Source organism: Haemaphysalis longicornis, unplaced genomic scaffold, assembly GCF_048455015.1.
Source record: "Haemaphysalis longicornis isolate Haplotype H1 unplaced genomic scaffold, Haemaphysalis longicornis Haplotype H1 scaffold_8, whole genome shotgun sequence".
Taxonomy (NCBI): domain Eukaryota; kingdom Metazoa; phylum Arthropoda; class Arachnida; order Ixodida; family Ixodidae; genus Haemaphysalis; species Haemaphysalis longicornis.
Genome location: NW_027526445.1, coordinates 139,878,934 through 139,899,348, shown reverse-complemented (window position 1 = coordinate 139,899,348; position 20,415 = coordinate 139,878,934). Strand labels below are relative to the sequence as shown.

General features: G+C 49.3%; 1 protein-coding gene across 1 annotated transcript in view; it reads left to right on the top strand.

The window, feature by feature from the left end:
- The first annotated feature begins 8,240 nt into the window (after positions 1–8,240).
- LOC144149191 (carboxypeptidase Q-like) overlaps positions 8,241–20,415 on the top strand; it is a 34,519-nt gene continuing 22,344 nt past the window's right edge. The window contains exons 1-2 of the mRNA XM_077680717.1: positions 8,241–8,316; positions 11,536–12,044. Of these exons, the coding sequence (XP_077536843.1) occupies positions 11,559–12,044 (486 nt within the window). The 5' untranslated portion in view covers positions 8,241–8,316; positions 11,536–11,558. The remainder of the gene's footprint in view (positions 8,317–11,535; positions 12,045–20,415) is intronic.

The window sequence follows — 20,415 nt, the reverse complement described above, 5'->3', positions numbered from 1 at the left end:
GGGATGCGGAAGCTTGAAGGTATCTTGGGATGCGCGTTGAAAGTCGGCGACCGTGATCACTTCACTTGTTTCTTGCGTTTCTTCGAGAAACACAATGGCAACACCTTTGTTTAAATGCTGGTACTCCTCGATGAAATTAGTGACGAAAACTTGGGATTGGCGTAGATAAAAGCGCACAATGCCTCTTGCGACGGAGACACCGCGGTCGAGAAGCAACCTTTGGTCACTCTCTACGATAGCGTCGACGTCCGGAGCAGCATCTTCACAGTAGACCGTGATCATCAAGCTTGCGCGGGGTGGCAAGGTGACATGATCATCCGCGATCCTTACAACAACGATGTCCGGGGTTCGGTTCCGGCGTCATGGAGTGATCGAGGTAAAACGTTATCGACTTGGCCTGCAGATTGAATATTGCACCGTTTTTCGTCAAAAAGTCCATTCCAAGAATTACGTCACGGAAGAATTAAGGCAAAATTACGAATGCAGCAGGGTACGTCGTGCCGCCTACTGTGACGCGTGATGTGCACGTTCCACTTGGTGTTACGAGATGGCCTCCTGCGGTACGTATGTGCGGGCCGTCCCATTTGGTCGTAACATTCTTCAGCTTAGACGCGAATGATCCGCTCATCACCGAGTATTCCGCTCCCTTGTCTATAAGGGCGACTACATCAAAGCCGTTAATGGACAACTGGACGTCAGACGCCGCCTTCCTCGAGTTCCGAGTGCGTCGGGGTGTCGTATCTCGGCTTGTGCGTCTTAACGGTTGGGCACTGCGCGTCGTCGTTATCGTCGTTTTCTCAGCGGCAGGCTTGGTCATGTCAGGTACGCATCGCACAGTGTCGTGGTCGTCGTGTTCGGGAGTCACGTCCGGGTTATATCGGGTCGTGGGGCTGAGGGCATGTTGTGAATCATGGTCTTCGGCGAGTCGTTGCGTCGTTGGAGGGTTTGAATTTTTACGCCGTGTTGCAACTTCACCTCCAGAAATTGCTGCTTTTAGTTTTCTCCGCGTGGGCTAAGGGACCTTCCACGGGCAAAGTCAGCATTGGCACGGCGGTTTTGGGACTGGTATGGGTATGAGGACGGCGAATGGTTGAAACGGGCTGGTCCACGGCTGGTGTTCGACACGTATTCTTCAATCTCAGTAGGGTGCTGGCCGGGTCGGGGGCGTGGTGCGTCGACGGAGAACCCTCGCAAACCGAGCCTCTTGTAGGGGCAGCGACGGTAGATGTGGTCGGCCTCTCTGCAGCCGTAGCACAGCGGACGATTATCTGGCGTTCGCCACACGTCGGTCTTCCTCGGGGCGGGGGGTTGCACCAGAGGTGGTAGGGCCGGCGACAGGGGACGACGGTATGGAGCCTCGTGACGATAGGGTGCAGGTGGGCGAGGTCGACGGGCAGCAGCCGCGTAGGTCATGGCTTGCGGCTCGTGGGGTGCTTCTGGCGTTGTTGATGTTCCCAGGGCTTGCTGCACTTCTTCCCTAATGGCGTCTGTAAGGGAACCGACATGGGGTTGCGGCGGCGTTGGGAGAAGTTTCCGCCGCTCCTCTCTCACTACTGCTCGGATAGTCTCGCGTAGGCTGTCTGCCGAAGTCCGCATGCTCTCGACAAAGTTCGCATTGGCCTCGCCAACAAAGTTGTGGTCATACTGCTTAGCACGCATTTCGAGGGCCTTCTCAATTGTGCTAGCTTCGGTCACAAATTTGGCGACAGTTATGGGCGGGTTGCGGACAAGTCCAACAAACAGTTCCTCCTTCACTCTGAACATTGCTGGCGCTAGGCGGGACAAGGACGACGAATTACACACAACTGGAGCGCACACTACCAACTGATTTATTAATCACAACAAACACAACTTATAAAGGGAAAATTCAGATGACGTGAAAGGTGGAGTTGATCAATCTCGCTGAATTGAATACAATATTTGTTATGCGCATGCGCTTGCCTACGAACTGTCAAGTAGTGCCATCTCAGTTGTCGACAGTGCAATTGATGGCGAACTGATACAGTCTTTTTCTTTTCGGATGGCGTAAGCTTCCCATATCTCGCGGGTGATCGTTTCTGAAGATTCAAAGAGGATCGTGGTGCTTTCGAATTTCGCAGAGCACCCATGTCTGGCGCAGTGGGCAGCCAAGTGCCCTGGGGCTGAGACTTGCTTGCACATATTGTTGTGTTCTCTGAGTCGTTCGTTAACGCAGCGTCCAGTTTGGCCAATGTATGCCCTCTTGCATGACAAAGGTATCCTATAGACAACCCCCGAGCAGCATGCGACAAACTTACTCGTGTGCTTAATGCCACATCCTGTTTGTTTAGCATCTCTGGTTTTGTTAGTCATCTTGCACAGCATTTTTAGTTTTTTGGAAGCAGAAAAAACAACCGGGACATCATGCCTCGTGCCAACCTTCTTTAACCTGTGGGAAAATTTGTGGATGTACTGCAGGACGATCGGCCGCTTCTTTGGTTTTTTGCTGTCTTTCTCTTTGTTAATCTTCTTTACCACTGTTTTTAACACTTTTTCTGCAACAGAGACAAGTACTTGATTAGTGAACCCACTTTTTGTTAGACGATCAATTTGAAAAGATAGACTTTCAGTGACTCTGTGTTCGCAGGATTTTTTGATGGCTTGCGACATGCAAGAAGTGGCTATGGCTCTCTTAATCAACTTTGAGTGCGCCGAATCGTATGGAAGCAGCGCCTTCTCTCCTCTCGTTCGATAGCACCAACACGTGTGTGACAGTCCCGTCTTCAAGTTAATGTCAAGGAATTGGATGGCGTCATTAACAGGTTTTTTATATGTGAAATCAAGGCCCTGGTGCGCAGACTGATTGATTATTGCATCAGGGAATCCCCTGCCTGATTTCGTCGAAAGAACCTTGGAAAAAGGCCCGAAATTTGCTGTTCACCCCAAGACAAGAACTGTTGACCTTCTTGCAATGGCGCACAAGCTCGGTAGCGGTGCAGAGGACGAGAAGAAAGACGTATGCACTGCAGAAGGGATTCAATGTGTCAAAACCTTCAAGCCGATAAGCAGGAGCAAAGCAGTAGCCGTGAAACAAACAGCCGATTTCTTACAAGGCAACAATATGAAGCTGATTTTGACTGACAAAACTGGCAGCTTCGCAGTGCTCGACGAGGAAGACTACAGTCGAAAAGCGCACGAAGCAGTGTCTAAGAACTTCGACTTAGTTGAGGGCTGCAACAAGCGAAGGCTCACAGGTTTACGGAGCAAAGCGGAAAACTTGTGCGAGGGCATGGGTTTGGAAAGCCTTTCAAAACGTGTCAAGGCAGCAAAAGAGCTCAGCCTACAGCCCTTCTTCACTATAAAGACCCACAAGGAAGATATGCCCTTCCGGACAATTGTCGAGGACCGAAACACCTGGCAGAAAGAAGTCGCAAGGTACCTCCAAATGCACCTGCGAAGGCTTCACGTGAGCGACCCATTCCTGATAAGGGACTCTTGTGATGTGACGCTTTTTTTGAGCAACTCGCCGGCGATCCCATGCTTCTCCGTGGACGCAAAGGACCTTTTTTACAGCATCCCTCGAGAACGCCTTCTGGTCGCTGTTGAGGAGGCTATTGACTCCTACGGACCTGTGAAATTTCAGAATGAGGCAGGCACTGCGAGCAACAATTTTGTGCACTTAATCAAGTTCTACCTCGAGTCCTTGCTCATCAACCACGACGATGATGTGTATGTCCAGTCCGACGGAATTGGAATAGGTTCGTGTATAGCGCCGGTTCTTTCTGACATATTTTTGGCACAAGGCAACCGCATTTTGGAAAGTGTATTACCAGATTTGCATGTGCTCAAATGCTTCCGGTATGTGGATGATTTTTTGGTTTGCTTAAACCCAGGTACTGACATTGAAAGTAGCATCACTCCAATCATTGCAGCATTTGAGTCTGCGCACCAGGGCCTTGATTTCACATATGAAAAACCTGTTAATGACGCCATCCAATTCCTTGACATTAACTTGAAGACGGGACTGTCACACACGTGTTGGTGCTATCGAACGAGAGGAGAGAAGGCGCTGCTTCCATACGATTCGGCGCACTCAAAGTTGATTAAGAGAGCCATAGCCACTTCTTGCATGTCGCAAGCCATCAAAAAATCCTGCGAACACAGAGTCACTGAAAGTCTATCTTTTCAAATTGATCGTCTAACAAAAAGTGGGTTCACTAATCAAGTACTTGTCTCTGTTGCAGAAAAAGTGTTAAAAACAGTGGTAAAGAAGATTAACAAAGAGAAAGACAGCAAAAAACCAAAGAAGCGGCCGATCGTCCTGCAGTACATCCACAAATTTTCCCACAGGTTAAAGAAGGTTGGCACGAGGCATGATGTCCCGGTTGTTTTTTCTGCTTCCAAAAAACTAAAAATGCTGTGCAAGATGACTAACAAAACCAGAGATGCTAAACAAACAGGATGTGGCATTAAGCACACGAGTAAGTTTGTCGCATGCTGCTCGGGGGTTGTCTATAGGATACCTTTGTCATGCAAGAAGGCATACATTGGCCAAACTGGACGCTGCGTTAACGAACGACTCAGAGAACACAACAATATGTGCAAGCAAGTCTCAGCCCCAGGGCACTTGGCTGCCCACTGCGCCAGACATGGGTGCTCTGCGAAATTCGAAAGCACCACGATCCTCTTTGAATCTTCAGAAACGATCACCCGCGAGATATGGGAAGCTTACGCCATCCGAAAAGAAAAAGACTGTATCAGTTCGCCATCAATTGCACTGTCGACAACTGAGATGGCACTACTTGACAGTTCGTAGGCAAGCGCATGCGCATAACAAATATTGTATTCAATTCAGCGAGATTGATCAACTCCACCTTTCACGTCATCTGAATTTTCCCTTTATAAGTTGTGTTTGTTGTGATTAATAAATCAGTTGGTAGTGTGCGCTCCAGTTGTGGGTAATTCGTCGTCCTTGTCCCGCCTAGCGCCAGCAATGTTCAGAGTAAGAAACCAACTAGCCCCATTTCAAGCTCCTCCTTCACACCGCGCATCAAGAAGCGTAACTTCTTTTCTTCTGCAATGCAAGGGTGAGCACGCCTGAAAAGCCTCTTCATCTCCTCGACGAACACAACAATTCTTTCGTTAGGGTGTTGTGTCCGCGTCTGCCGCAATACATCGGCCCGCTATTTTCGCACAACCGTATGAACATCGCTAAAAATTGCGTTCTGAAATCGTTCCAAGACTCAAGGGAGCTCTCATGGTTTTCGAATCAAATCTGTGCTGAATCTTCAAGGTAGAAGAACACTTTCCTCAGTATATCCGCGTCGTCCCATCGGTTAAACAGCCTGACCCGTTCGACTTGGTCCAACCAGTCTTCGGGATCCTCACTAGGTGACCCATGGAATGATGGGGGCTCTCTGGGTTGCTGAAGGACGAGGTAAGGATTGGTAGCGCTGGTCATGGTACCTGCGTTGATCATGATGGTTTTCTCGTATTCTTTCTTCACTTTATCCAGAACCACTCCAAACTCTGGCTCAAGGCCTTGCTGTCGACGGCTGACATGAGTTGGGCTGGTTTGGCGGCTTCCAGAGGTTGTTGGGAGCATAAAGGGTGCGTACCAGCGTTTTATATAATAAGGTATCAGCAAGAAATTTAAAAACAAATTGGGGGAAACAATTCTAATTTTGCGCTAAGCTTCCGCTAGTCTGAGAGGTGGCGTCATTAGCGTCGAAATGTGACATTACACTACGTGTCCCGGTCGCCTGACGTGCAAACCTTGCAGCACAATCATTTATTATTGGAAAGTTTTTAGCACGAGTATTTCTATAAATTTAGATTTGTATTTTCCTTTTGCACTTTCGGGGATCGTCGAAAAACCTTAATCGCGTGCAACGAACAGCTCTGTCTCGACTTTGGAAACCTAGATCGGCTGCTGGCATCGCGGCTGTTTATAGCGCGAAAAAGGAATTGGCAATGCGTCACTGAAAAAGAGAATGCATAAAGGAAAAATAAAGACCGCAGTTCATTATTTTTAGCTAGAAAAACGTTTTTAAATGCCGCATTTCATCTCGCATACACACAGATATATGTTGCCGCGCTGGTCTATGTAATGGTTGCCAGCTTTAATTTTGGAAGGACACGTATGGCTCGTAGATCTAAAAATTTCATTAAGGTTAAGGCGTTGTGATGCCCTGTCATTTGGAATAGAGAACCTGTACTCGACAAAAATCGGTTGTCTGTCTCTTTAGGAGTTCGTGCGAACATTTTCTAAATATGAACGATTCTATTACTACAAAGCAGTAAATGCCTAACCCCCCCTCCCCCCCCTCCCCCGTTTTCATTCCGGTGTCATCGATTTACTCGGCACCACTCCGGGTCTCCTCCTCACCACCGCTGACACCTCTTTCACAACTATTTTCCCCCTGGCCCCCCTTTGGCAAGTTGCGCAGTCGGCAGCTAACGGCGGTATGCGGTTATCAGATTACTGAGAAAAATAAACTGAAGCACGGATGGGCGTAAAAAATGCACTGACGGTTACTACACTCCCTAACATGAAATGAGTGCGCAGCGCGAGCTGCAGTCTTCTCCTTCACGGCGCATTTCTGCTTCGTCTCAGGAAGTTTTCGCGTGATCACTACTCAGCTGCTGTGATCACTACTCAGCTGTGATCGCTACCTCGCAATGCGCTGCCGCCGCCGGCCAGCATGTTGCAAATCGTGTTTGAACCTCCCGCGCAAATGTCACGTCGTTAGGATTAGCCCCGCTCAAGGGAGCAGCGAGCATGTTGTTGCATATCGTGTTTGAACCTCCCTAGCAAACTTCACGTGGGTCGTGTTAGCGGAGAATGGAACAGCATCTGGGGAAAGTGCCAGGAGGAGGGCGCTCCTTGGTGGCGACACATGAAACATGTGGGAGGGAAAGGCAGTGACAGGGATGACACCGTAGCCGCACGTCTCGTACTCCCCTTCACCCTTCGCTAGACGCTCCTCTCCCTTTTCTTTCCTTCGTCGCTGCTACGATTGCTCACTCGGTTACGCGGACATAACCACACGCCGCTCCCGCGAAGCCCAAGTAACGGCTGCCAAAGGGCCGCCCCCTAAAACGACTGAAATCCGCCGTCGCGGCGTCCGTCACTTCTAAGCACGCGCACATGACCGGATGCCGGGTTATGCGTGCACAGGTTTGTAGTGAATAGTGGAAGGGAGAGGGCGTGCACGGCATGTCTGCTGTGCTGGTACGAGATATAAACGCGGACGTTAAACGGCCCAGTGGGACCTATCCGGAGTCCTTAGTGGTGCAGCGGATTGGGTTTGTGTGATAGGCCATGTTCAGATTACCGACGAAAAACTCGTAAAATGCCATGTCACGCAGTTCGGTTGGCTGAGACGTGAAATAACGACATTCTTTAAAGTCATCACGACAGTTGCGGCAAAGTCTGAACCAAGTCTTACAAAAACAGTAAGATGCTTACGACGCCGGAGCTACACAGGCAGTTTATGTTTATCTGCAAGAACAAAGCTTGGATCCTTCAGAGGTGCATTCAGCTAATTGGCTAGTAAGTATGCTTCATCGCAAATTACGATAAACGTGTTTTGTTTCGGGCACTCCATGGACTGCGTCCAGCTTTGCAGGTCATCTTTCTTCACAGAGTGGAAGGGCACTAATTTTTTATTGATTTACATACACTCTCAGGTCATGAAAAGTTTTTGGTTAAGCCTATTATTGTTCTTTATAATGTTTCACAAGTGTTCCGTATGTATTATAAATCTCATTGTGGCCTTACACTTACTTCGCATATGGGATTCCTGTGACTTTGTGCTTTATCTTCGTTTCTTGGTTCAAGTTCAGTGTCCATAAAATTGTTTTTAGGTGGTAGGTGCATTACCATTGTCTGCCACCGCCTACAGGCATACTAATTGCTTCCTGGTATTCGTCAAACTGTTTAAAGCAGCTTTTAAGGCGGCAGGGTTTCTGGAATAAATAACGTGTTTTTTATTTTTATGCTGGTTTTACTCAGGATTTATGTGGGTTTGTCGCATCATTAGCGAAATCCATAGGGCGGTGCTTGCCTAAACAAACAAAGAGGATAAATTTAATTGAAAGCAGCGTTGTTAGCTGAGCCATCCCGCTGGCGCAATGACGTCAAAAATGTCCGCGAAAATAGACTGACATTTGAGGATACCCCTAAGTAGACAAACAGATGAAAATACAGGTGTCCTCCAAGAAAACAACTGTTCGTGGCCTTTGAAAAAAGATCTGTGTCATAGAATTTTACACAGTTGGTACGACTTGGCTGCGGAGCGAACGGAGCATGCCTTCGAAGAGCCGGTGACAGCACAACATAGAAGTACGAATGAGGTAAGAACGTTGCAATGAACGGTGACACATTTTCCAGTGTAATTTTTGATTCTTACAGCAGATGACTTCAAAGGTTTTTGTAGGTCTGCTTGACGCTTTGCATGTACCACCTAAAATGTTTTAAGTAGGCCCTTTTATGTCGCCCTGAGGGAGGGGGGGGGGGGGGGGGTGTCCAACGCTACTTAAAAGTAAATGTTCGTGGCGAAACGGCAGAATCGAATTTCTTTAGTAATAGCGCATAAATCTAACGAGAAGATCTTCATCGTAACTACTACCTGCAGTTCGAGGAGCCGGTGACAGCACAACATAGAAGCACGGCAGCTTCTTTATTGGTACGTCGCATTTCCTGGACTTCATTGCGTACACTCTAAGACTATTCGGTGGCTAAACTTTTCCACAATGCATTTTATTGACAAATGCGTGCAGCCAAAAAAAAATTTCGTTGAATTAGGATGTTGGGCATAATAAATGATTCGACTGTTCAGTCTGCACTGTAGAATCACGCAATGCGAGCATGACGCTGTGCATTTCACAGTGCGCACGACCGCTGTTCCACAGCGCAGATCAGAGTTTTGAGCAAATTGGGTGGCACATTGCTTTAATTCGCAAAATTAGTTTTGTTAGTGTAAAGTGGCATAAGTTGGTCCCTCGGGTCCATAGTGGCGGAGCTTTAGCATGGGATTGCCTTAGAGAGTAGTTTCCTATTCTGATGTTTGCTTTGTTTAAACTTACCGACGTGATTGTTCCACGGCCAGGTGGGATATTCAGCCGAATTTAAAGGCCGCGTTATTTTCACATTGATTAAGCGCTCTATTTCTTTCACGGAAGCTGGGCCCTCTAAACTTTGAACTAGAAGGATGCCGACGAAATACGTCTGTTTCACGCATCCCATTTTTGTTTCCATTTGTTTCTTAGTTTCTATTTCTAGGCGCATCACATATCACATTGGGTAGAATGGGCTCATTGCCAAGCAAAATAATACCCGGGCCACTTTTTAGATGCAGAGCATCTGATTCCCTCGCCTTGTCCCTCCGGCGTCGTCGTCGTTGTCGTTGGCGTTGTCCACCCCTCCCCCATTCCCCTCGCCGCGCCAGCTGCGCTCTCCGCCGCTCACCCCCTCTCCTCTCCGATAGCGAACACTCTTTCGCGAGGGGCATTGGATTGGATTCGATTGGATTGGCTTGGCTTGGCTTGGCTTGGATTGGATTGGATTGGATTAAAGTGGATTGTGTTGGATTGTGTTGCGTCATAGCCGCGGCAGACGCGCTGGGGCCGGCGCATGTGCAGTACTCTCTCTTCCGCGGTTTCCTCTCCTTCGGGCGCGCTGCGCATATAACCGGTGCGCCGTTCTACGGCGAAGCAACATCCACGCCTGGCTCAAACACCTAGAGTCCACGCCGCTTTACAAGTACGCCAACGTCGTCATCGATTGGGACCGGCGTACGCGGTCCCCTCAACGTTATGCGCGCTATAAAACGCGGTCCCTTCGCCGCTCCGCCTATGCGTCGCATCTACACAGGGGTTCCCGCGAGGGGAGGTGGGAGTTTTTCCGTTGAATTTTCAAGGTTGACATTTTGATCTCAAAATTCTTTTGTTACATCTAAATGTAAACGTTAAAATTCCCCGTAGCTGCAAAGATTTTTTACACGCTGTTTTTTAACGGCTACTGCAAGAAGCAAAACGTCTTTCATACGCGCTTTAATTGATTATACTTACTGTAACTTATCGAGGCTTGGAAACATTGATTGATTGATTGATTGCAGGGTTTAACGCGCCGACGCAACGCAGGCGATGAGGCGCGCCGTAGTGGAGGGCTCCGGATTAATTTTGACCACCTGGGGATCTTTAACGTGCGCCGAAATCTCGTGCACACGGGCGTTTCTGCTTTTCGCCTCCATCAGAAAAGAGGCCGCCGCGGCCGGGAATCGAACCCGCGACCTCGTGCTCAGCAGCGCAACGCCTTAGCCACTGAGCCACCGCGGCGGGTGAGGCTTGGAAACAGCAGTTCCACTCGTTCCTCTCCAAGCGCGTGCGCGGTGAGTGCTGTTTATTTGCTAGATGTCTTCATTTTCCCGGTTCTTTCACTTTCCCAACAAAAGGGACGGTGTTTTTTATGTAGTTCAGCCATGCTTCAACCGCACGTAAACTTCAGGAAATCGTCCATTGAGGCCATAGTTAAAGACAGCGATCGGGAATGCAGGTAACACGAGTAGTTTACTTCCTCTAACATCATGGTAATACCGGCTGCAATGCAAAGAAATAGAGAGAAAGGCTTGCGTTCAGGAGATTGTCTTTTGTCACCGCTAACTGAGCGTAGTTTCTGAATGGCAGTAAGGAAGAATAAAAAAATTGCCACAGAAAAAAAGGCTCTGAAAGTGGGCACACAGAGGAAAACAATGAAATGCGCGGCTGACAATTGTCAGCAGCGCATTGTGTAACGGGTATAAGTAACGCATTTGCTTGTCGTCCTTCCTTTGTGTATTCGTTTTAGCGTTTTTTTACGTGACTTCCATGCCGAAACTGCTAAGCCCAACAGCATATTTTACCCCAATGCCTACGTATAGCAGGCGTGGTTATATTCAGTGTAGGCGGCCGACGTGGTAGCACGGCCGAGTCCACGTTTATTTGGGTTGAGGCGGCTGTGCCATGGCAGTGGACTAGCAGCGACGAACTGCGTGACCTTCCAGTCCGGGTGGGTACCAATGGTGTTCTGAGCACAAGCTGTTTAATTATGATGTTAATGGCGCTGATGAAGGTGGATGATAGTGGCGTCACTATAAGAGCACGTCGGAGCAGAGAGCGCGAGGAAGAGTGAGAAAGAGAATGAACATTGTTTTAACCAATACTGCTACACTGAAGAGGGCGAGAGGGAGAAATTGATCTGGTCTTCCCATTTAGATGGCAGCCATGATTCCCTGCGCCCTAGCGGCACCTCCCGCCATTCGGACGAGTGCTCGTTGTGAATGAGAGCAAACCTTTCCTTTGCTGAAAAGGGGGTGAGGAATCAGAACAAAAAAAAAAAACGCGAAAAACTTGAATCCTTATTCAGTGCGAAGTACGGGCTATAACTGACTGCCAGTTTAAACCCACACTTAGTAAATGCCACGCCGGTGCATCAGAAACAGACTAACAAATTTGTCGTGCCAGTGCTCTTTGGGGAAAATATGTTATTTAAAACTGTAATCGAGTTTTAATGGCTGGCACCATTTTTTTTTTCAGGTTACGTCTCCGCAGGGAGCGTGATGATTCATCTTTACCGAGTCTTGTCGGCCGCACTCCTTCTACACTGGACTAAAGGATACGACATATGCGACAATGACACAGTGTTTTCTCCAGATCTGAAAAAAGAGATTCAAGGCTACCAGACTGTTATCAATGACATCATCGACGCTGTCGTCAATGGGACGGAGCAGAACAAAACATACGAGGAACTTGCTAAATTTGTGGACGAATTTGGCGCAAGACCATCTGGTAGTGAGGCGCTAGAAAACTCCATCAACTACATGGTTCAACTTTTGTGCGACAGACAACTTGACCGCGTATACACGGAGGAAGCGCCAGTGGTTCATTGGGAAAGAGGATATGAAGGAGCCTGGATGATTAAGCCTAGACGGAAAAAGATGGAAATATTGGGTTTGGGTAGCAGCGTTGCTACGCAACCGGGGGGAATTCAGGCAGAGGTGCTTGTCGTGCGATCATTTGCCCAGCTCGAGGAAAATGCTACCAAGGTAAGTATGCTACCACTCCTATGTTTTCAGAAATTATTCCGATGAAAACTTGGAGGGGCAGAGGAATTTAGAAAAGCAGTACTGACGATTGCGATACTCTCTAATGCGAAATTTGTACGCAGTGCAGACTAATCTTGTCGGTCCCGGCGCATAGCTGCTGCGTCACAGGAAATGATCGCGTGATCAGCGAACGTACGGCGGCGCGCGCTGCTCCGCCGTTATCTCGTTGCGCATCGTCGCCGCCATGCATGTTGTATGTAAATCGTGTTTCACCCTTCCGCGCAACTCTCACGTGGTCCGGATGACCCACGCGACGAGGAGTACTACGAAGGACCCATGTACATACAGGTGCCCCAAAAAGAAAACGGAGCACGGGTTGGAGATTTTGAGGAGATTTCTCTGCCATGTGCCTAGACAGCAATCTCGAAGTGACTTTTCAAGAAAGTCATTCTAGTATAGAACCGAGCTGCAAATATTCTATTCATTCTGGCAGCCGGATAAAATAAAAAAATTTCTAATTACACGGCGCCATGCTCCGTTTACTTTGTGGGCCCCTGTACATGCAGCACCCAGCGCGGGCTGGGCTTCTGCGGCGCGAACTTGGCATACTGCCCTCATGTGGCCTCAGTGGCCTCTTCGTTCTATCGGCTTTCTCGTAGCGCGCCACCCCCGGGGAGCATCTCGCGCCGCGTCGGCATATCGCCCTCCCCCTCACACTTTCGCCGCTGTTTCCTCCTCCGTTTTCCTTCCGTCTTCGGTGTCCCCTTCGTTCGCTTAGTTACAAGTCACAGCGACGCGCAAACCACTGTAGCGGACGCTCAAGTGCTGAGCACAATAACTCACTAGGCACATGTTTACAGCTTCCGTACTGATATGTGCTCTTCATTGAGAACACCTTACTGAACCAATATACACACAGGAAGGCATTTCGCGGATGTTCATTGTGTGCAAAAGGCAGAACATTTGTCTTGAAAAGGGCATAAGGCCAGTCATCCACATAAAACTAGGAGAGCCAAGTAGCGAAGAGGAAGTATGTCGTGTAAAGTGTACATATACAAAAATGACTTACACCCCTTCTCTCAAGCACATTACAATTAGTCTCGAATGTAGAGATGTATTAGTGATGTTCGAAACATGTAACTCTTAGCCAACTTTAATACAATTCGAACTGCATAAGTTTTGTTACCCTGACACTTATTTAATAAGGTTTTCATTTGCTGTATATGGGCGCATCCTTAAAGGGGCACTGACACAAAAATTTAGCATCTTGTTTTTTTCGTTGCGATAAGTAGCTAGTGACCTACTTATAACCTGTAGAAACCTCATTTGCTTCAGAGTGCGACGGTTGTTTAATTAGAGGGATTTTAAATGCGGCCAGTCGCAGTTTCGGTTTCAGCGAGTGCCGTGAAACGGTGGATTTTGTGTGAACAAAGCTGACCGCGTGACCGTCGGAGGGATATCACAGAGCAGAGCCGCCGTAGCACTGTCGAATCCGCATCGACGGCAGTTTCTGCGAATGCCCCCACGTACTGATCTCGTGAGGCGCTTAATTAAAAAGCGACCGTGGATGTGACGCAGGCGCTGCGAGTGCAAATGCTACTGCGGCTAAAGAACGACGCGCGACGCTCGAGACGGTGGGTGGCAAGACGCGCGCTGGGAGCAGCCGGCCGGTCTGCCTACAGGTCCGCCTACAGATGTGTTCGCTCAGCACTGCGGCGGATATTCGAGTGCCGCTCTCGTAAGCGGTGCAGATGACAATTTTTAATGCAACCCGCCATCGTATCATTAACTCCTTTCGCATGTAAGCCCCTATGGTCGGGACTTGGGGAGAATTTCGTGCAGCGGTAACAAGCTATCACTCGAGCTACCTGCGCCGGCCTGGGCCACTTCGCGGCCGTGGCCGCCGCCTGCACAGCGACCGTGCGGCTAGCTCAGTGGGCTTTTCGTGCCTCCGGCGCGTTTTCGCATCCAATGGTAATAAACAGTAATAGAAACAGAGTGCCTGGAATCGCTGTAGAACTTTGGTCGCGGCCAGCTGCCCGATTAGCTGACGAAATCACGGCGCCTCCGCCGCCAACGATCGGGTCGTTCGTTCTCGAGAGCAGAAGCTCCGCCCTCCGGCCCTCCGATTGGAGCGGCGAGCCGGGCGAGCCCGCGTAAAACGCCGGTAGTGCGGAAGCGGCAAACACAAACTCGTGACGTGTATGGATGTTGTTTATTTACAATTGCGCGTGGTCCTCTGCTGGCTGCTCGGTTGCGTTTCGCACACTTCAAAATTGATTTTAAATATGTTCTAGGCTGTATTCGCCGCTGATATTTTGCAGATGATATATATGTGTTCCAACCAATCTATCTCCGACGTTATCTCGCCTTCAAAATTTTGTGTCAGTGCCCCTTTAAGCAAACTACACGAAATACGAACTTTTTTGCCCAGAACCGCACGTGCGGTGAAAAATGAGGTGAACTTTATATTGTTATGTGGCAAAGACGCGTAAGTTGGAACTATTTATAAGTCAGAGCAAGCTGGGAAGCACTGGATTAGGCAGCAGCGTGAGTCCGGGGCCAAGCGTTGTCGTTCTCGTCGTCTTCCATCACCGGCGCAGCGCCCACCGCATGTTTGGCGCGAACAGGAATTGCCCCGTCACATGACCCCCGGCGGAAGAGGCACCGTCTCGGTGCTGTCTAAGGAGAATCGGTCGGCGGGGTCTGATATGGCTTGAGGCAGGCGACATGGACAACACTGGTAGGCGGGACAGTAGAGGACGAGGCCCAAGTACAGACGGTAGGAGCAATCTCATACGTCACATCTGTGACGTGACGCAACACTTTGTATGGACCAGAATTCGCCCCGAGCGCGAACACAGTCGGCCCCTGGCGGCGGCGGGACGAACCGCTCCTAGTGTGGATGGCGCTCTCGCGTCGTCTGCTTTTTCCCATTGCCTGCGACGCAAGGCGCGTGCTGCACACGACAAAACAGCCAATATGTGTGCTCGTTTGGCAGTAAGCAATGACTTAGTTACCTCTGCTTGCGCATTCCCTCGAGAAACGCAATAATCAGCGGCCGTTGCGGGTTGATGCGCTGGTTTAATTCCACGAAACATCTTCGCCCTGGTCACAGCTTGATTGTGAAACTTTTTATAAACATTGCTTCCACACATATTGCACTTTTCTTATTGCTGAGTGCAGTCGTCTGCCGTTTCGGGAACGTGTAAGGGTGCTTTTTGAATTTGGCGTGGTGATTATGTAAAGGATAAAAGTTTAGTACGCGAAACGGGTAAGCATGCGACAAGACCTGTGCATACGCGTGCAAATTCCACACCCTTTTAAAATTGCGCTGTGTCCTTATAGAAAGAAGAAACAAACAAAAACATTTACGCTGCACACGACCCGTGCGCTATCGCCCATGTGTGATCGTGTCCTCCCGTACCTTTCCTAAAATAAATACCATTTTTGGACAGTCGTTGTTTATACTCAGGAGGAGGAATAAACATTTATTCACCTGTATCGAGTTGCTAATTTTACGTAGTATTTAAAATACGTTTATACGGATGAGCAAGAGTATTTAGGGGGGATTTTTCGGTAAAATTAAGCAGTTGTGAGTTTGCGTCTGTCATGTGGCATTTCAAATGCCTAATATGCTCACGTCTTAACCTCTTAAGGTGGACCTAAGTTTAAAGAAAGAGGAGAAAACGCGTAATATAATGAGCGCTGTTGCCCACATGTGTGAGGGGTGTGTGCCATGACTCGCTGTTTTTTTTTTAAATTTTTTCCCACAATGCTTGCTTTCAATACAATTTTGAAATAGGCGAGCCACAATTCCTTGACAATCCCGGACCAAAGGGGGGTTAGTCAGTTGAAAATACGTACTGCTTTTTCACCGCTACAGATCTCACGACGCCTGTGTAGTTTCGATTGTGAGCAATACTGATAACTATAGTTTGGCTTTTCGCGTTACATGCGTTCTCTTCTAGCTTTTCTTGCAACGTTGGCAGGACCCCCCCCCCCCCTTTCCCGAAAAAAAAAAAAAAACTAAATGCACAGAATTACATTTTTTAACCAATGCTCAAGAATTAAATGCCATGACAAAAGCGATATTCAGTTTACAAACAAAGTAGTTACCGGGAACCCGTTGCGCTGATTCGCAACGAGAAATAAAAAGGAAATGTTTCACTACATCTGCAACAGCGCAACTTCATTCATCGCCATCTTTAGGGTTCGTAAGCGACCTTATACGCAATAATGCAAACACATCTCGCTGTTGCAGGCACCTGTTAGATTTTAAAAGGAACGCAAATTGTCAACATAGCAGCCGTAACAGAAATTTTGTGCTCACTGTGAGGTCGCAGAAGCTTGGTTTGCACACTGTAAACCTGCTTGTCACTTTGCGAAAACCTAGCTAAACATGAGATTTTGATTATACTGCGTGCGTTGACAATTCAATTCGCAAGTTCACTTGCGACGAAAGCCGTAAATAAGTGATCCGAAACCGTTATTCATCAAACCTTCCTTCAGAGTCGTTAAAATTTCATTTAAAAGACCCGTTAGAGCGGTTACATTTATATCTCTGCGCTGATCAAAATTCAGTAATTTTATGTTGCCTTTTGAACACACAAAAAATATCGTAAGCTCTTAGAAAGAATTTCGGGGCAGTTAAGTAGTGTTACCATTTCAGGGCATTCCACAAATGCAAGAATGCGTCATGCTACCAGTGAAAGCGATTGAGATTGCCGTTGTAAACTGAATTTCAGAGATCGCGGCTTCCTGATTTGTTTCTATTTATGCTTTTATTGAAGGCTCAAAGCCATAGTCTGGAAAGATCGAGCTTGCTACGAGCCACAGCGTACAAGTTCATTGTCACCATTACGGCCATTCTGAGATTCCCGATGAGTCATCGCTTTTTTTGGCGTAATAATGAAAACTTACTGCCGCTTCCATGCTATACAGTGAACGTTGAGGAACCGAACTACAGCATACCACTCTTATTTGCACCTTTCGTGCGCACATACGGTGAGAAAAAGGCACGAAGCGCGCCCACAGTGTGCATTCTTACGGGCCGTTCAGCGGAGCATCCACACTAGCAGCGCGACGCTGTCGCCACCTACATGTCGAGCTCGCGGCGAATAGGGTTGGAGCACTTTTTCGGACAGGCCAACACGATGTGCAGGGGACCAGAGGAGGACGAGGGATCCCGGAGGAAAGTGGACCCCGCGGTGACGTTCGTCGTACCGTGTCTTTTGTGAGACTTGCGAAGCAAGAAGGTGGTCGCGAGCCAGTTGACGAGCTTGATGGGCGCGCGTGATAGCATCGCGAGCGTATTCAGAGGAGCAGGCAGGAAGGAGTGAATCCAAAGGCAAAGCCGGTTCACGGCAAAACCACAGATAAAATGGGGAGAAACCGCACGTGTCATGGCGGGAGGTGTTGTACGCGAAAGTTACGAATGGTAATGCAAGGTCCCAGTCTCGGTGGTCAGAAGACACGTGCATAGACAGCATGTCGGTCAGCGTCCGGTTCCAGCGTTCGTTGAGGCCATTAGTTGATGGTATTAGGCCTTGGCAAGCTTGTGTTTCGTCGAGCAAGAGCGGAGGATGTTGTCGATAACTTTGGACAGAAAGATTTTCACGCGGTCAGTTGGAAGCTGGCGGTGAGCGCCGTGGTGCAGAAGGACGTCGTAGAGAAGAAAGTCAGCGACTTCAGTCGCGCAGCTTGTTGTAAGGGCGCGGGTGGTGGCGTACCGCGTCGTGTAATCTGTCGCAACGGCGACCCACCGGTATCCTGCTGACGACAGTGGGAAGGGACCAAGTAAATCGAGACCCACAAGGAAGAACGGCTCCTGGGGAATGTCGATGGGTTGAAGTTCTCCAGAAGGAAGTGTGGAAGGCTTTTTCCGACGCTGGCAGCTGTCACACGAGGCAACGTAGCGGCGTACAGATCGGTAAAGGCCAGGCCAGTAGAACCTAGGCCGCACTCCATCATAAGTTCTGGTTATCCCTAGGTGGTCTGTGGTGGGTACGTCGTGTAGCTGGTACAGGACGGTCGAACGCAGGTGGCTGGGCACCTGCGACCTGCGTTGCAGGTGCTGGGCACCTGCCACGAGGTCCGGACTGTCAGCACGGAAGTTATGGCGGCATAAGACGCCATTTCGTAGGGTGAAGTTGCGCGTGGAAGAATCGGGTGATGAAGAGGTCAGGCGTTGAATGAGGGAACGGAGCGACGGGTCACGGCGCTGCTCGTCACCGATGTGGAGAAAGACAGATATTGCGAACACGCAAGCGACATCAGTTGGTGGGGTGGCCTCAGGGGGCTCAACAGGGTGACGTGAGAGGCTGTCAGCGCCTTTATGCAATCGACCCGACTTATAGGTGACGGAAAACGCATATTCCTGCAGACGTAATGCCCAGCGACCAAGCCTTCCGGTGGGGTCTTTCAAGTTGGTAAGCCAGCACAGCGCATGGTGATCTGTGATGACTTTAAAATGTCTGCCGTACAAGTAGGGACGAAATTTTCCGAGGGTCCAGACAAGAGCAAGGCACTCGCGCTCTGTAATGGAATAATTGCGCTCGGACTTTGACAGCAAACGGCTGGCGTACGCGATCACGCGGTTTTGGCCGGCTTGCAATCGGGCCAATACGGCGCCGATCCCGTGGCCGCTTGCGTCGGTACGCACTTCGGTGGGAGTGGAAGCGTCGAAGTGACCCGAAAGTGGCGGTGACGTTAGGAGGGAAATCAAAGTGCTGAATGCTTGGGCTTGATCGGGACCCCATGTAGAAGTGGCACCGTTCTTCAAAAGGTCCGTGAGAGGGCGAGCGACGTGGGAAAAAGTTTCTATAAAACGGCGACAATAGGAGCAAAGTCCGACAAAGCTGCGGACATCGTGAGTGGAGCGCGGCATGGGGAAATCGGTAACGGCTCAAACTTTGTCGGGGTCGGGCTGAACCCGACGGTGGAGGGTGCGGGGTACAGTCCCATCCCGGCCCCGAGCTTCACCCCGTCTCGGTTCATGAAGCGGTCTCATCGTGGCTCTTCGAAAGCGTCGGCCCGCCCCAGCCCCGGTGAGCCAAGATGTGACCATTCCCCAGCCCCGTATCCCCTGCTCATGACCCGCCGTGACCAGACGAACTGACCAGCCACGACGAGACGTACCACCGACGACGTTCTCCCGCCCAGATCTCCGGCGCTTCTCCGAGGGCTTTGGACGCTGCTTCGTGGGGTCGGCGGTGGTCACAGCTGTTCCGGGGCCGGTGCTCATCATGACCATCGCCATCATGAGTGGCGGCAAAGACTTCATTGTATATATTCTCATCGCAATGCTCATCCGCATCGCCACCCTCCCGTTGCCTTGGCCTCGACCAGGACGGTCGTCCTCCAGCGGGGGTGATGCTACGAAACATCTTTGTCGATAATGCCCCATAGCGCCATAACCCGTCACCGAAGACGTTGAAGAGGAAGTGGCTGGCCCGAGCTCTTTCATGGCCGCGTGTAGATAGATCATCCTTGTAAATACATCGCTGTACCATCGTACATTATTCGTCTCATCTTTGCCATGCCGCCACGTAGCAATATTTACACAATTACCACAAATCGGTACTGAGACCGTACATGCAAGCATTAAAAACTGCGGCAGGTAACTAAACATCCCCCTCGCGAGGGGCACGATCAAATGCAGAGCATTTCCGGGGGCGCACGACGTTAAGTAGTTTGCGTTACGTTAATGTTGTTGCACTTGTTGCTGTTGGTTCTTGTATTGTAATTAAATGAGGAGACGTAATTACGTGGTCACGTGACATCATTTATTAGCAGGTGGGTTTGATTATTGTGGCGCAGTGGGAAGAGCACTATGTACCTCGCGTTCCGCCCACAGGTAGTGAATGCGTTGTATCAGCAGCTTCTTGACGTAGTTTGAATGAGTCAAGGATATAAGGCGCGTTCGTAGCCCTCCATTCTGTGTCGGCTTTGTGGCGCAGTGGGTAGAGCACCATGTACCTTGCGTTCCGCCCGCAGGGTCGTGGGATCGAAACCAGGCCTCGGTAAGTATTATTTTTTGATATAGTGTAGGGGGAGGGGTGCGGACTACTACGGACAACTAGAACGGGTGACATCGTGAGTTAAAGAAATGCTCTGCATTTAAAATCTCTCTGATGGTGGAAGGTACGATGGTGTCGAACTACATATGGTGTCGAACTACACGGAGTTGTCCCTGGAAAAAATTGAAACAATACTTAGGAAGATTCTTTTTTGCTTTATGGCAGGCAGACATTGTTTATACAGTTGGAAGAATTTCACGGCAATGCCTGGCAACTTCGTAAAAAGCTTTTGGTAATAATGACTAGGGTAACAAATGCAGCAGAATAATGACATTACAGAACACTGATGC